The 18,094-nt window shown below is 32.0% G+C and overlaps 2 protein-coding genes across 7 annotated transcripts in view; both read left to right on the forward strand.

The window, feature by feature from the left end:
• CPEB4 (cytoplasmic polyadenylation element binding protein 4) overlaps nt 1-18,094 on the forward strand; it is a 75,803-nt gene that overhangs the window by 39,098 nt on the left and 18,611 nt on the right. For 3 of the 6 annotated variants that reach the window (XM_051978922.1, XM_051978921.1, XM_051978923.1), the window contains exon 4: nt 4,264-4,314. The exons of the other annotated variants lie outside the window; for them this stretch is intronic. In XM_051978922.1, the coding sequence (XP_051834882.1) occupies nt 4,264-4,314 (51 nt within the window). The remainder of the gene's footprint in view (nt 1-4,263; nt 4,315-18,094) is intronic. 6 annotated transcript variants of the gene reach the window in all.
• Nucleotides 1-18,094, forward strand: part of NSG2 (neuronal vesicle trafficking associated 2) — a 228,334-nt gene that overhangs the window by 11,462 nt on the left and 198,778 nt on the right. The gene's annotated exons all lie outside the window — the stretch shown is intronic.

The following is an 18,094-nucleotide window of genomic DNA, read 5'->3' on the forward strand; positions in this document are numbered from 1 at the left end:
TAAATTAAAAAACACTAATGGCTTGGATTATATTCTGATCTTCAAATTATTTTATTTTTTGTATTTAATATACATATTTCTAAAACTTATTGTTAAAAATTCAGTTTAAATTATTGAATTAATTACTTCAAAAACTATAAGATATGAGTACTTAACATATAAATAAAACATGAGTTTTCAAAGTGTTTATTTAGTGGGCTGGATTTGCTTGTTTGCTATTGTTTTTTGAGGCAGTTGGGTTAAGTGTCTTGCCCAGGGGCGATACTTTTAGTAAGTATCTGAGGCTTGATTTGAAATCAATTCCTTCTGATTTCTATCCACTCTATTCGCTATAACACTTAGTTTGCCAAAGTATTTATAGTCTAATATAGAGAAGCCTTCAGAAAGTAATTGAAATGTTTACTTGTAAACAAGGCTAAACACTGAAATATTAAAGGTATATGTGGAAATATTCCAAAATTCTCTAGTTAGAGAAGCTTACTTAGGTATTCTCTTTATCTTATCTTACTTCTTTCTCCCTTTCCTTATCAGCATAGTCATATAGTGCAGGCAATATTCTATCCCCATTAGTACCCTGACAATCCAGTGAAAGGAGAGTGGTATGTTTTCTTTTTCCATAGGTCCAGATTGGTTTCTATGATTAAACAGAGTTCAGGGTTTTTGATGTTTTATGCCGGTATTATTCTACACACACACACACACACACACACACACACAGAGTTGTTTCATTTTGTATTAATTCATAAGTTTTCTCATTTCCCTAGATTCCTTATATTTGCCTTTAATTCCATTATATTAGATTGCATCACATAATTTATCAATTCCCTAATCAATAACCACCCACTTTGCTTTCATTTTTTTTTTGCTAACAGAAAAGTGTTACCATGATCATTGATATAGGTGGAACTTTTTTTTCTGTCTGATATGCTTAGAGTATATGCTAGCAATAGTATCTCTGGGTTGAAGAACATGAACCATTCAACCATTTTTCTTACGTGATTCCAAATTGTTTTCCAGAAATGTTAGACCAATTCACAACTCCACCAACATTATGTTAGTATGTCTATCTTCTAGAAGAAATTTTATTTGAAGATAAAGACTCAAAGAAGGACTTGAAATGATAGATATATCAAGCTAGTAGGATAATAGAACTATCTCAGATGAAGTGTGATGGCACTAATTAATTTCTTTTAGTGAGAGAAAGAAGCAGGAGATAGGGTAAAAACTGACTTGCACAGATTAGACTAATAATAATAGAAAAAGGAGCAGTGCTGGGAGAGTGCTGGACTTATATAAAATTTTAAAACCTTTAGATATTAAGCATGATGTATATATAGTAGTCAGAAAGGAGAAAAATAAGTTTTCAGAAATGTAGGAGATAGCAAGCTAATGGGGCTGAACAGGTCTTTTTTTTTTTTTTTCTTAGTTTGAGGACTAAAGGGAATAGAGGAGAGAATGACTTAAGAGGAAGGCATTAAGAAAGGTCAGAAAAATGTTTTGATTGTGCTGTTTATATTTTTGGCAAAATAGGGAGTTGAAATCATGAAAGTGTAATAATGTAATAATAATTTTCCAGAATACCACAGGCTCCTTTCATTCAGCTGCCACAGTCTCCCATTATACTCAGACTTATGAGTTTGTATTTCAAATTGATTCAAATGGTTTAGAAAAATTTGATTTTAAAAAGACTAGTCCTGAGAAAAATTCAACTGATTCTCCAAGAGTTATTGCTGAGTTGAGAAGCAAAAAGTTAACTGCAGTTAGTTTCATTATTAAAATAAATGTTTCAGTAGATCTTAAAGGAAAAAAACAAAAACTTGTAAAAGTGGACATTTTTGGTCCTATCAGATTCAACTATTCTTACTATTACTGTCTCTTTAAAAAGTTTCTAATAGGCTTGTTTTTTAATAAAGGGCCCATAGACTTTTTTTTAAATAACTTTTTTATTAATAGAACCCATGCCAGGGTAATTTTTTACAACATTATCCCTTGCACTCACTTCTATTCTGATTTTTCCCCTCCCTCCCTTCACCCCCTCCCCCAGATGGCAAGCAGTTCTTTACATGTTAAATAGGTTACAGTATATCCTAGATACAATATATGTGTGCAGAACCGAACAGTTCTCTTGTTGAACAGGGAGAATTGGATTCAGAAGGTATAAATAACCGAGGAAGAAAAACAAAAATGCAAGCAGTTTATATTTATTTCCCAGTGTTCTTTCTTTGGGTGTAGCTGCTTCTGTCCATCCTTGATCAATTGAAACTGAATTAGTTCTCTTTATCGAAGAGATCCACTTCCATCAGAATACATCCTCAAACAGTATTGTTGTTGAGGTATATAATGATTTCCTGGTTCTGCTCATTTCACTTAGCATCAATTCATGTAAGTCTCACCAGTCCTCTCTGTATTCATCCTGCTGGTCATTTCTTACAGAACAATAATATTCCATAACGTTCATATACCACAATTTACTCAACCATTCTCCAATTGATGGGCATCCATTTATTTTCCAGCTTCTAAGGGCCCATAGACTTGTGAGGAGTAGTTGACTTTAGTTAGATTTTCTTTGTGATTTTTGTTGTTAATTCATTTTTTCTTTATGGCCATCAAGTTAATTAAAATAAATGTTTCCATTTGGCTGTATTTTATCTGATTTTAGCAGGGATGAGCAATGAATTAAATCTATTATAATGAAAATTTTTAATTGCAATATCTTCTGTCATTATTTTATTTTTAACTTATGGATCAAAAATTTTTAAGAACAGTATGTTGTCAATAGTAAATATTTTATCGAATATTTAATTAGGAGGAAGATTTTAAAGTCATATATGTTGCCTAAGTTATTTTCTCTGTGTTTGTATCCAGAGAGTTTGCTGTAGCTTGTATAAAATAATTTCAGAATCTCTTTTTAGCCAGATTGAAAGTCATCAGTTTTGTTCTCAAAATCTCTCTTTCCCCTCAGGTACTTTGACAAATCATGAGATCTATGCTATTGTTAAAAACAACAACAAAAAAGATTTAATTCACTGAAGTTGATTATTTTGCAGATTGTTTGCATGTAAAGATGTTGTTGACAATAAGAGTATCTTCTCTGCAGTAGAGTGTAAATTTTTTTTTTTTTTTTTTTACCCTTATACCCTTAGGGAGTCTGGTATGGCTCTGAATGTGAATTCTATAATTGGGATTCCCTAGTGTGGTTTAGAACTACCCAAGATATTTTCAAATTTTCTTTGGTGCCTTGGAAGTTACAAGATGATAGGGTTAAAATTTTCTTGTATTGATTCCTCTGTCAAAACAGAGTTGAACATCAGGGATATTTGTTGATTGAGGTTTCCTAAATGCAAGTGGTAGAAAACAATTATGTGGTAATTTGAAAATGTGATCATAGTGATATTACAGAGTTTAATATAGTTCTCTGTGTATAATTGTGAATAATCTTCATAGTTTATTTAATTTACACTTATAAGACTCAGGAATTAGCTATTTTGCCAAAATATAGATGTAATTGAGCAAAATTATTAGTTCTAGAAGAACATTATATATATATACATACATACATATACATATATATATATAAAATCCATTATCTGAGCCTATAGATTTAGAGTTATCAGAGAAAAGGAATTTTTTATATTGTTTTAGAAAATTACTAATTTTTTTCAAAGGCTTTAATTAAACAAAAATTAATATTGTTCTCTCCTTGTTCATATTTAAAACTTAAAGAATACCAGAATTCTTAGTTTCACTTTTTTATTGTATGTGCCACAATCATACTCACAAGTGATAGGCTTTAAGGCAAAATATATATACACACACATATAAAAAAAGTAAACTCATGAGAAAAAATGTAATTTTATATGTTAATTTGGGGCATGATTTTGTAATTTGTAATAATGCTGGAACTAATTTGTGGAAAAGTATATTATGAAGAGATTTGGAAGTAAAGACTGATCTTATTTTTTCTTAGATATATTTTAGAATTTGTCTAACTATCCTATTTTAAAATCATCTATTAAAAAGCTACTGAATGTGCCCACTGATAACACATTTGTTATGATTGCTATATGATATGAGAAAACTTGTTAACCATTTCATAATGGGTTTTTAAATTATCATTAGTTACAAAAATTCCTTTCCAAATATAATTTATTTATATTTTTCTACCTGAAGAACTATCAGTTTTCAATCTAATATATATCTAAGCTTATCTGAGCACCAATTTTATAAAAAATGAATTTAGTAATGGCCTTCTTTTACCTTCAGGTCGTCTAAACTATTCATATCCAGGATCTGATAGTTCTCTGCTTATTAATGGTAAGTGCTAATTGTCTTAAGTTAGTGAAGTTCAATGAATTAGAGAAAATTAGTAGCTTGTGAGGAGACAGTAGTTCTTGAAGTTGAATCAGAAAATAAGTTTTATGACAATAACTTGATTATTGTAGATTTAAAATAATTTATTTTTAAGTGGTCACAGAAAAATTGTCAAGGTTTTGAGAAGACTGAATTGCAAGACTATGTAGGCAATAAAAAGACATGAAAATCCCTTAATAGTCTATAGAATCATAGCACATTAGAGCTAAACAAAATTATCAAGTTCTTCTCTACCACTCTAGTTCATAGACTTTATATTTATTTAGGAATGTGAGAATTGTTGACTCATATACAACTTTTTGTGACCCCCACTTAAAGCTTTTCTTGTCAGAGATACTGGAGGTTTGCCATTTCCTTCTCTGACTCACTTTACAGATGAGGAAACTGAGGCAAACAGGGTTAAGTGATTTGCCCAGGATCACAACAGCTAAGAGGTGTATGAGGCTGAATTTGAATCTGAAAGATAAGTTTTCCTGATTCCAGACCTACCTCTCTATTCACTTCACTTAATTGCCCCAACATAAGAATAATAACTGTCATTTAGAAAACTCTTTCAAGTTTTCAAGTTGTTTAGGATACAAAGCAAATTAATAGTAACACTTGTGACCAGAACTGAAGTCTAACTTTAAATACATTGTTCAGTTCTATTTTACTAGATGATAGCTCATTGAATAGGTGCGGCCTCAGACAAACTGAAATCTGGGGAAGACCTCATCTTTAAAAGGCTTAGGCCTATCCCTGCATCTGGGCTCATCTACAGTATTCCTAATCTTTGTCTTGCCACCGGACTCAGATGTCTCTGGAAGAGAGAATGAGGCTGATGATTTTGCACAGCTTTGCTTCATTTAAATTCAATTCATTTTGCAAGTCAAAACACCATCCTTTTGATGTCATTGGTCTTCCCAGAATGAAGGACAAACAACCACCACGATATTTACCTCACTTTCCTCATGAATTCTGTAATTGTAATCTCAAGAATGTTTGCTAGATTGGCATTTTTATAAAGAAGTGTGGCGTTATTTTTGAAGACAAGAGTTACCTTGTTTCATGTCCTTACCTCTGTCAGTGTGCATTATATATAATAACAGTATCAGGTATTTATATAGTGCTTTAAAGTTTCCAAAGCACTTTCCACATGTTTCATAAATAACCTCATGCGAGTAGTAGATAGTAATTCTGTAAGTATTACTATTCCTGTTTTTTGTATGTGGGAACTGAGACTCAGAATGCATAAGTGATTTGCTTTAAGTTATCCGAGGTTGGAACCCCAGATCTTTCTCTGTTTAGCCCTCTATCTGTTATTCTAGATTATAATAGTAAGCACTTGATAATTGTTGATTGTCTCTACTTGAATAATGACTAAATCTATAATCAAGTATTTGAAACTATATTAGACATACTTATTATCAATATCAAAAACACTAGAGAGGATGTTATAATGTCCAAGTTATTTGATTTCTGTCAGATGTGGGGAAGAGAAAGACAAAGTTCCAGTGAGTGTGATAGTGACTTTATTTGCTGTAGGTGTGTTAAATTATCATGTATTTAAGCATCATTAATCAGACAAGGCTTCTTTTTCTGTAAGGATTCTGATTAAATTCTAAAAAAAAATTTGCTAATATAATGAGTCTTAGGTAATTGTTATCTTTCATTTTGCAATTATGCTTTGAATATTTGATGATAAGGAAGTATATCCTAAAATTATTATGACAGACTCCAAAGGGGAAGTACAATGTAAAAATCCATATAAATTTACTCGTTTTTACTTTTATCAAAATCCTACGACAACTTTTAGAAACAGAATATTTATAAGTTAAGAAAACAAAACAAAACCAAACAAAACCAGGAAGAGTAAAGAACACATCTTGCCTTTCTATGTCCCATAGAAGACTTGCTATTTATTGTGAAGCAGAGGGGGTTTCTTGATGAGTCATCTCCTGAGAAAATATGGCGAACAAGACCTTTGAGAGAGGAGTAAAAGGCCTCATCTGATCCTCAGCTTCCATTCTCTACAGAAATAGACCCTTATCTCTATACTTGTTTCGTTGAAGCTATTTGGATATAGCAGAGTCTTAAAATAGTTGTAAAGTCTGGAGAAATCCCCTCATCACTCTTTTGAATCTGTCCATTTCATGTAGTTAGTATCACAAATTCTTAGTGAAATCTTAGTGAAATAGTATGGGAAAAAAAAAAAAAAAAACCCTTACAGAACCCTGATGACTCAGGGAATCACCAGTAGAATATACATTCCACCTCCTGCTCAACAGATTCTCTTTTCTCTCTTCATCTACCTCTTTGTCTTTCTCCTCTTCTTCCTGCTGCTCCTCTTCTTTTTCCTTCTTCTCTTCTTTGTAAGAGTGGTGAAAAATGCATACAGGTCTTCCAGAGTAGGTATGGTTCTTCATTCTACAAAAGTGAAAAACACTGTTTTTTATCTCATCCAAAACTGTAGATTTTAAGAAATAGATTGAGGATAAAGAGAAAATCTTTTTGTGGTTTTAGAGAGTTGCAGGTAAGATCTTTGGCATTTCCTCATTTTGCATTCTCTGTATCAATAAAATCACACGTCTGAACCAAAAATAAAATTACTTATTTTTTGAGATGTATTTATTAAGATATTTGAAAACGCTACATATGATATTTAGTTACTTATGCAGTGATAAAAATTTTAAGTTAATAATAAAACGAAGTGAATCTTTATAGTTAATGCATGTCTCTGTCCTTAGGATCTTCTTGGCTTCCCATTTATATATATTGTGAAAACTTGAGTCTTAGATGAATATATTCAATATTTCCATTATGTTAACTTTCATTGATTTAACAAATATTGTTTGCTTGTTGCAGAGTACTGTGCTAAGTGATGGGGGGGATAAAAATTTTAAAATAAGACATGGTTTCTGCCCTCACAGAAACTCATAGGGATAATAAATACATAAACACAGATAAATATATATTATTTTATAATTAAGTGCCTTTGAAAGGGTTATGGAGTAAGTTTTATTGAATTGGGTCTTAAAGAATGGGTAGGAATTAAATAGGGAAATGAAATAATATATGTAAAGCACTTTGCAAACCTTAAAACTCTATATGAACATTAGGTGTTAAATATTAGGTATTGGAAGGACATTACAGACATAAAAAAAAAAAAGTGGAAGCCAAGGCATAGGAGCATTTCCTTGCTCACCAAATTCTCGCTTCTTTTGGCATTTAAATGCTATCCCCACCAAGTCTACATACAATTGCATTGTTTTCTTCATTCTTCCCTCCCCCAAAAGAACTTAATCCATTTGCTTATGTACAATATAAAAGTTTTTTGAGGGAAAAGAAGTGAAGGGAGGCTAGACCTATGATTTCCCTGTTATAGAGAGCTCCTGGTAAGGCAATTTAAAATAATTTTAAGTATCTAACCTTCACTTTTGGAGGACGAACTGTTTTTATTTGCTCTGTAAAGTTCCTAACATTACTGTTTAGTAAAAACGATGATAGGTAAAATTATAGCTTTTTTGTCATTTTCTTTATGGATTATGAGTTTCCAGTTCCATTAGTTTGATTATAGATCTATTTTTCCTCTTGATTAAACAGAAAATAATGTGACATAATGGACATACATGTTTAAAGAATTCTATATTTAGCTCTGCTACTAATTTGCTATGTCATCTTGGGGTAATCTCTCAGTGCTTTTTGGACATAAAAAGTGCTAAGTAAATGTTGGATTTGAATTTCATCCTCAGTTTCCTCATCTGTAAGTAATACTAGCTGGTTTTTAAGGCACTTTGAAGCCCTAAATTTCTTTGTGTCTCACAATTAAATAGTTTTGTTGCGGTTCACTGTGCTTAAAATTAGAAATGTATATATAGAAAATCTTATTATTGAATCATTGTATAATAACTAGCTATTGCTAAATGCAACATGATATAGTAGATAGATGATTTGATTACAGATCTCAAAAGTCTAGAACACCCGGATTTGTATTCTGTCACACAGTTTTAGATAGATAACTTTATCAAGTCAAGTCGAACTTAGGTTCACAGAGTCCTAGTTTCCTCATCTGTAAAAAATAGGGATATTAATTGTTATAGTATGAATCTCATAGGACTGTTTTGAGGCTTAAATAATAAAATATGTAAAGAGTTTTACAAAGTGTGAAAGCATTATGTAAGTGTTGCTGTTAGTAAAATTTTATGTAGGTTTTATGATCTCTTAACTTATGGAACATTAAATAACTAGAAAGTAAGCTGTCTTTCCCCCTTCCCCTTCCATCCCCCAATAATACTAATCAGGTGAAGTTGATCAAGCATTGTTTAGGTTACTGATGTGCAGAGCTCAGAACAAAGCCTTGGGAATCCAAAAAAAGACCACAATACTCCCTGCCTTTAAGAAGCTCACTTTATAATGGAAGAGATAACAGTAAACAGCTATGTACAAAAGATATATACCTGATAAATTGTAATTCATCTCAGAAGAAAAGCTTTAAGGGGTTTAAGGAAAAGCTTCTTGAAAAAGTTGGAATTTTAATTGAAATTGGAAGCCAGGAAGCAGAGATGAGGAGGGAGAGATTCCAGGCTTGGAAGACAACTGGTGAAAAATAACGAGAATCAGAAAATGAAGTTTGTTTAAGGGACAACAGAAAAAACCCAGTACTAATTGTATATTAGAACTCATAGAAGGGGAATAAGTTTTAAGAAACCTGGAAATATAGGAAAGAACCAGTTTATGGAGGGATAAGGCAAAGGAAATTTTATGTTTGATTCTGGAGGTGATGGGGAGCTACTAGAGCTTACTGGCGCTGACTCTCAGGACTGGGTAGTATTAGAGTGGTTTCTTTCCCAAAGGCAGATCACAAGCTTGATTAAATTCTACACACTGGAAAAGTTCAAGTATGGACTTTTGTCTCTAATCTAGCTTACTTTTAAGGCAAAGCCTTAAAAAACACAATGGTAGCCTCTAAAAGATTGTCTACCAAGTAATACATTTTCTCATCTACAACCACTTATGATAATTTGAGGGTTTGTTCTCTGTGTTGGAGATCATAACCATACTGATGAAATCAAAGATTCCTGAATTATCAAAGTAATTGTATTATCATTATTGTAGTATTTCTAGGTTTCACATATATGGCTTTATACAATCACATTTTTATTTTAACATCAAATTGGATCTAATTGTTAACAATTCTTACTTTTTAGAAGCTGATTATACTGTTTGTGTCATTATCAAAGCATAAGGCTTCATTTTTCTTCATACTTATGTGGGACAGTGAACCCAAATTAAAATCTGAGACTTTCAGAGTTAAGAAAAGCAAAAAGTAATTAGTAAGAAAAGCAAAAAGAGCAACTCTCAGCAGACAAAGTGTCAGTACAGGAGTGCAAAGTGCAAATTGCAAACACAGGATTAAATACACCCTAACCAAAATCCCCACCCCAACCTCCCATTGGCTGTAGAGTTTTAATTTACCCTGAGACTAAATATGGACCCCAGAACATACTTTATCACATTAGGTACTTAAATGCTAATGAAAGCAGAGGCAGGAGGGAAATGTTTATTTATCCAAGATAATTGAACACCTGCAGCTTTTAGCTATAGCTCAACTTGTTATTGCAAAGTCACAATTGGGACATGGGTCAAAGCCACATCCTTATGAGAGGTCTTGACATATTTTGGCCTTTATCATTTAAAGTTCATCTTTGATTCTCAGAAGACCAAGGCTATCACCAGTGATAGCTTGACTTCTTGCTGAATTAGATTTGAGTGAGGTAGAGCTATGCCTTGTTTGGCTCTCTCTCTCCTCCAGAGTCATTGGAGTCCAGTAGCAAGACAAAGTTCATGATAAAAATTGATGGCCCATGATGGAATAGATACTTTGGCCTTTCTAATTAAGGTGTTTGTCATATCTCAGTTTGTGGGCATACTCATTCAATCTTCTAAGAATGTAAAGTACAGAAAAAGTGCTTACCTGAATTGGTAGAGGGAGATTTCCTCACTTGTGAGTTTTAAAAACTGTGATTTTAAAAAATCACAGTTGTAGTTCCCCATCTCTGTTATAAAGTTCTATTTAAGTGCCAGCTGTTATTAGATAGTAGTTATGTTGTAGAAACTGGACTTTGAATTAGAAGTCATGAGTTTGAATCCAGGCTCCGAAATATAATTATAATCACAATATTCTCTTCTTTATTCCATTTTCTTCTTAGCAGTGTTTTTCACATGGTAGATTCCTTAATAAGTATTTAATGATTGATTGTTTATCTGTAAAATCAAGATAACAAATACTTGCACTCGTGAGATAAAAGTATTTCATTCTGTAAACTAGCACTAAGAAACAGTAAGATAAGTGGAAGTTTAACTTTTGTTAACTGTTTTTCACAGAGGCTAAGTTGGGTTTTGTGTTTTTCTTAATGTAAAGCCACTTGCTTATTCTCTATTAAGAAAATATTTTTTCCCTTTGTACTGCTAGCCTTTTAGGCCTTTGGTCTTATGTTAGAAATACTTGACTGTTTCAGATGAAATAATGTTTATAAAACATTTAGCACAATGTCTAGCATGTAGGTCCTTAATAAATGCTTGTTCTGTTCTAACAGAGCTGTCCTAAATTTTTTATGCTAGTTTACTCCTCCTCCTAATCTTGACATTTATTTCAGAACAATCAAACAAACTAGCATACCTAGAGTCAATCATGGAGAAGAACCTGTTGACCTGGATTTTAGAATTATGAATTCATGAGATTTCAGATTTGGAAAAGAGACCATCTAGTCCAACCACCTCATTTTGTTTCGTTTTAAAATCAACACCGACACTGTAGAAAAAGGTAGATCTTACATTACTAGTATAACTTAAACAAAAAGTTTAAAAAATCATTTGTTCAATGTATCCACTTGTAAAAAAAAGTTATTTTGTTTTTCTACTGCTATGTACTTTTTCTGTGTTTTCATTATTTTTTAAAATATAGCTAGGAACCCCAGAAGCTAGAAGACATCAGTACTTCTTAGAATTTCTGTGAGCTTTTGAGCATTCTCTCGTTAGTCCTGACCAATGTTATTTCAAATAAACTAATATTTTTGTAATTTATTAAATCACGGAATTGCCATGAGAGAAGGAATTGCCTTCTCTGCCACAATTAACTAAAGTCATTGAACCATTAGATACTATATGGCTGGTAGCCTTTAAGTGTAGTGTTGAGAGTGTTGTTTTATGCTATGTCTATAAAATGAGTGTTAAATGAATGACTTGACCTTAAGGAACATGGTTAGATAAATCTTAATATAAAATTGTAAAATCATACTCTAGTGATAGGTTATTCATCATTGTTCCTTTGGAATTTACCAGATTCTGTTTTTCTACTTAACATGTTTTTGTGAAGCCATTTAATGCTTCATGAGATTTGCCTGAATCGTATTCAACAAAGTTTAATGTATAATAGTGTAATACTTTGAATGAAACTGTAGATTCTACTTAGAAGAATTTTTATTCATTTAGTTTAGAAAAACTTTATAAATATTATAAAGAACTTGTATAAGTAGAGGTTATGTAGACTCTGAGGAAACCTGAAATTATCATTATTTGAGTTACAGAATCTTCAATGAACAAAAGGTGTCAAGAATCTTTAGTAGAATTTTGAAATAGGGAAGGAGTTGGGAAAGTGAATGTTATAGTTGATAAAACAATAAAAACAAAAGTGACTTTGAAGTCATCAGAATTTTTAGGGAAACAAAAAAATCTATGTTTCTAAGTTGGTCTGGAGAAATTGACTCTCAGGCTATCCCTCTAATTTGTAGACTTTGTTCTCCTAATTTTTCCTTGTATTCTAAGTCTTGTATGTTTCAATTTAAGTTTAATTCTTCTTTTGTTTAATGAAAATATAGAGTAGCTAGTTAGTATTATTAACATGTAACCATTTTGAGAAGTTAACATTTGAAAAAACTGAAGACCATCTAAAATGGGGGTAGTCAAGTAGAAGAGGTTCAAGGTGATATCACTAGAGAATCAGTTGAAGGAATTGGGGATAGTCAGCATATTCTGAATTCTGTGGAGAGTAGGGATTTAACATAGTACCAGGCACAAAGCAGGCATTAAATAAATGCATCTTGATTAATGTTTAGCTTAGAAAAAAGAAAGTGAGCTAGCCTCAAATAATTGAAAGATTGTTATATAAAAGACTTATTAGATTTGTTCAACTTGGCCCCAGAGGACAGAAAACCTAGGAGCGATGGATATTAAATTGTCAAGAAGCAGATTTAGATTTTGACATAATAAAGAAAATAAAAACTTCCTCATAATTATTCAGTATTGGCATAGGTTACCTCTCTATTCTCCTTCCTTAAAAGTCATCAAAGAAAAACTGAATGATCACTTGTAAGGGATATTATAGATAATGTTCCTGTACATACATGGACCAGACTAGATAGCTTCTGAGATTCTGTGATGTTTTTTGCATTGTTAATTTGGCTATCAACAGTTTATATTGTATTCTGGGTTTAAAGATGAGCAGATAAAAGATAGCTGTTATCAGAGTAATCAAAATGCCTTTTTTTTTTTTCTTTCTCATATACTAAATCATTAGTTTCCAAACATTTCTATCATGTGCCTTTGGAAACTTCTAAAGACAATGTTGAATATGCTCTTGCAGTATTGATATCCATTTATTTCTGTGTTATTTTGAAAAAATAGAAATCTTGAAAAAACAAGCTTACTATGATTCACTGTGTTGGGTTTTTTCCTTTGCTTTTAGCAATATAAGAACTCAAAATGTTCCAGATATTTAAAGACGTTGAATTGCAATTCTTTGAAAGATGACTAGTGGGATACAGATGGAGAAAAGTAGATGAAGAAAATTTGAAAAATTATGAAAGCACAACCAACTAAATGTGTGAGGCTTAGAATTTTGAAAGAGATTCTGTATACGATTAAAGTCATCAAATGTTTATTACTAAATATCTTCTGTATTTAAATTCTGTGCTGGTTACTAAGATTGCAAAGATAAAAACTGATTTTAAAAGTCTCTGCTGTCAAGATCCTCTTAATATAATGGAGTGGTAGAAGGGAAAATAGAATTCCATCAAATCAGAGAATCAAGCTTCTTCCCCCAGTTAAATCTGAAAAAGAGAGAGATCTCTTTGAATTGAATGTATCAAAAAGTAGGTAGCCCCTTCAGACTTTAAAGGAAAAGGATTTCAAGAACCTAAAAAAACCAGACTCCATAAAGTGTTTCGGCCTTTATACTATGGAGATACAAGTTCAATCAAGCACACTTAAGGTTTCTTCGAATTCTGATTCTATAACATGAATACATTAACTTCAGTAGTTCTGTTTTAGAACTTCACTAAGAATCTGTGGCCCTATCTTTCTGCAAGAGAGAAATGACATAATGCTTTTTTTTAACCACTTTTTGAAGTCAGGAATGTTTTTGAAAGTCCTAGGTACTTCCAGAAGGATCAAGGTGAGCTGGATGTTCAATTTCTATTAGTTTTATTATTTTTATATTTTATGTAGTACTATCTCAGAGAGCTGTAAGATTTTTCCTGCCTCTGTGGAAAAGCAATCATCCTTACATGTGGGTGCTGAGGGAGGTAGTATATTTTGTTGTTCTCCTATTCTCTATTTTAGTTATTTTACCAAGTTCTTTACAAAATTAGCTGCTATTCTAAAATTTATAAAATTAAAAATATTACTTAAATGTTAGATATATGGATAGATAAGTCGACAGACATGCCTATATTTCTTTGCTTCTATTTCAGAGCATTTTGAATCATTAAGTAAAAAATTTTTGTGGGGAAACTAATAAGACATCACTATAAGATTAAGTACAAAATAGCATTCCATTAGGTGAAATAGTTTGATTATGTCTCCAGTAAGAGTTGGGAAAAGTGCATTCAAAAAAAGAATGATTCCCGTCAAGAGGAATTCACTAAACTATATATAGATATATTTAGTATGTGTGTTTCTGATGTTCTACAACAGAGGTTCTTAACCCTATTTTGTGTTATGGAACTTTTTTTTAGCAATTTGGTGAAAATTAGAGACCTCTTTTTAAATGATGTTTTAGTTATATAAAATATTTCAAAATAATATTTTTAAGTCAAGTTGACAAACCCCTTCAGTCAAATGTAAGGATTAAGTATGATTTTGTCTTCAAGGATCTTGTAATATAATCTTAGGACAAAGTATGGGCAGAATATAGTATACATAATGATAATTTTTACTCCAAATTTTATTCCCTATGCTCCCAAACAAGTAGAGCTCTACTAATTAGTTTATATCTTACCTTCAAGATGGCATTTGATTGGCATGATTTGCTCATGGAACATCATAGTACTAAACTAATGTATCTGCATTTCATTTGAAGTCAAGCCCATAGAAGTAAAACTCCAAATTTTTAAACATAACAATATAGGTTCATATGAATCACCTTAATTGTTTGTTTTACAAAAACATTCAACATTGATATCTTTTAAAAATGAGCTTCATATGGACATTTTCTGTTAAGTAATTGATTTTATTTTCAAGGAATTTAATGCATTTTTGTATTGTGACTTTTTAAAAATGACATTGTGTCTGGTTTGTCCTTTCTTTCCACGTATGCAGTTTTGTTCTGTAATTAATTGGTCTCTCTGGCTTTCTGGTTAGTCACCTTCTCTTCCTAAAATAGTATGGTATAATGGAAAAAGCATTAAATTCAAAGTATTTACCTTTAGGTACAGTCTTTTTTAGGTAAGTCTATTCATTTCTCTGTGCTTCAGCTCATTCATCTGTAAAAAGAAGGGGTAACAAGTGATCTGTCTCAACTCCCAATTCCCAATCTATGATTATATTTATTTGACTACAGTAATGTTTCTTAATCCTTAGAGTGAGTTCTTTGAAATATTTTAATGAAATCTCTTTCTGCACTTCAAAGTTAAGACGAGTCTTTACACTAAACTATCTAGCCTTGTCTACATTGGTAAGAGGGAAGGGATGAATGGTGCAGAAGAAGCTGAGGTGAGGTCTAGATAATAGAATAGCCTGATATAACTCTCCTCCCACTCCCAAGATTATCCAATTTGGGGTCTGACTATATCTGTCTCTCATATCACACATGGGCCTGCCCATGTGCGCGCATACACACACACACACACACACACACACACACACACACACACCACTTTTCCCCTACTTCCCCTCCCCCAATCAGTAAACTTGTGGTGCTCTCATCTCCAGATCAAATATAAAATCCTTTTTTTTTTTTTTTTTTAAACAGGACTCAATAACCTGACCCCCTCTTACTTTTTCAATCTTTTTACACAATGCATTTATCATCTGTTCTGTGATCCAGTTACACTGGCCTCTTTGCTGTTTCTTAAACAAGATACTTCATCTTCCCACTCTAGCCATTTGCTCTAGTTGTCCACAGTGCCTGAAATGCACTTTCTGTTCATCTTTCCCTTTCTTGTTCATGTTCCAGCTGAATCCCAAATTCTACAGAAAACTTTTCCTGATTCCCCCTTAATTCTGCTGCCTTTCTCTATTTGTTCTATCTTGTGTAGCTTGCTGTACGAAATTGTTTGCATCTTGTCTCCTCCATTAGACTGTGAGCTTTTTGAAAGCATAAACTATCTTTTGCCTTACTTTGTGTCCCTTAGCATAGTGCTAGGCACGTGGTAAATACCAAATAAATGTTCAATGACTGACTACAAAATAATATAATGTCTTAATTTAAGCGTTTTTGTATCCATTTTGCGATGTTGTTTATCAGAAATTCTTAGATATGATATAAAGTTATAGTGAATTTAAGTCATACTTATTGCCAAAATTAAATTTGTCTAAAAAATTAAGTTGTTGAGGAGTTTAAAAATTTAAAAAAATTTATGGATAATGAAAGAAAGGCCTAATTATTATTCAAAAGTTATCACTTCAGTTCTAATTGATGAAATTTGTGGGATTTTTAGGTTTGGTTGAGATGATGATTTTTTTTTTCTTTTAGTAGTTGCATTTCTTGAGTAGAGTTTTTCAGCTGATATTTAACTAGAATGTTCTCCTTACTCCCCCAAAAAGGATATCCTCAAAGCAAATAATAAGTATTTAATAGAATATAAATATGGCTTTAGCTTTTTTGTTTGCTAGATATGCAGAATTTTCTTTTAAGGGACAAGAAAGAAGTACTTGACAGTTGTGAGTTTGGAATGAATGATTAGTTTTGGGAAAAAAATATTGCCAAATATTTCACAAGCCTATCTTTTTAAAAATTTTTAAAAATTTATTATAGCTTTTTATTTACAAGTTATATGAATGGGCAATTTTACAGCATTGACAATTGCCAAACCTTTTATTCCAATTTTTAACCTCCTTCCCCGCACCCTCTCCCTGAGATGGCAGGTTGACCATACATCACAAGCATATCTTAACTTTGTTGGTTGTTAAATATAAATTGAAACAGGCAAAATAGGCACAATACTAAATACTATGATAAAATGAGAGAACTTAATTAAAATTTTTAACCATTGAATTTTTGTGTAGTTTTGTTTATTGTTTTTGTTTTATGTAGTTAAGAACTTTGAGATTTCTCTAGTTTAGTCTTTGTTCTCGACGGAATTGCTTTTACTGATCTGTATTTATCTTTCAAATAATTGAAAATTGAAAGAATTTTTAATAATAAAACAGTTTAGAAAAGCTTATTTTTATTCAGGCTTTCTGTTTGCTTCCATAGCCCTTAAAAATTTGATTAAATAATTAAAATTTGTGAATCCAAGTATTTCATAGTTGATTTGGCTTTAAATAAACTCTCTGGAGTTTGAAACTAGAATATGAATGGATTAGCTTATACTTTGAGTTTTGAATCTTTCCAACTATGTCTCTCTGACAGAGAAAAGGGGAGGAATAAAGAAAATTATTTTCCCCTTAAATTTAAGATGTAATTAAATATCTTAGCTATTTTCAGGTTTAAAAATTGACCAGTAAGTTTCATTTTGTTTTAATTTGTTCAATTCATATTCTCTCTCCCTCCCTCCTTCCCTTTCTCCCTCCCCCCCTTCTCTCTCCTTTTCCCTCTCCCTCTCTCTCTCCCTCCTGTCTGTCTCATACCCTCCTTCCCTTTTTCTTTTCTCTTCCCTCCCCCATTCCCCTCCCTCCCTCTGTCTTGTCTCTCCCTCCCTTCCTTCTTCCTTCTCTATTTTCCTCTCTTCCCCCCTATTAACAAAAACCAGCATCATCTATCCATGGAGGAAAATGTATTTTATTACAAGTGATTTTTAAAAATCTTTAATAGCCTTAACCCCTCCTAGTGCAATTTAATATATTTTATTTGATATTATTCAGTAGATAAATGGAAACAAATGCCTGTCCGTTGCTTATATGGATAGTCAAACTCTGAGAATGTAGTTAATAAACTTTCTTCTGTAATCCTACTAAGTCCCAAACTTCCTATGTTGCTTAAATGAGTTGAAGGTGCTGCTATTAACAGTTGCCTCCTGCTCTGTGGATAAATTGAAAGGATTGCAGTTTCTTGGTGGTTGTTGGGAGTAGATTAAATTGCGATGGTATTTGCCAATGCTGTCCAATGTTCAGAATAAGTCTCAGAGAGAAGCAATACTCCCCCCACCCACATCAAATTGAGCCATTGTATAGTGGAATGGACTGCCTTGAGAAGTTATTCTCACCACTCGCATCACTTTCAAAATCTTTAAGAAAAGGATAAATGGCTCCTAGTTAGGTATTCAATTAAAATATTTGGGAGCTGCTTATCTACTTTCTTTAACTT

Source organism: Antechinus flavipes, chromosome 2, assembly GCF_016432865.1.
Source record: "Antechinus flavipes isolate AdamAnt ecotype Samford, QLD, Australia chromosome 2, AdamAnt_v2, whole genome shotgun sequence".
Classification (NCBI taxonomy): Eukaryota; Metazoa; Chordata; class Mammalia; order Dasyuromorphia; family Dasyuridae; genus Antechinus; species Antechinus flavipes.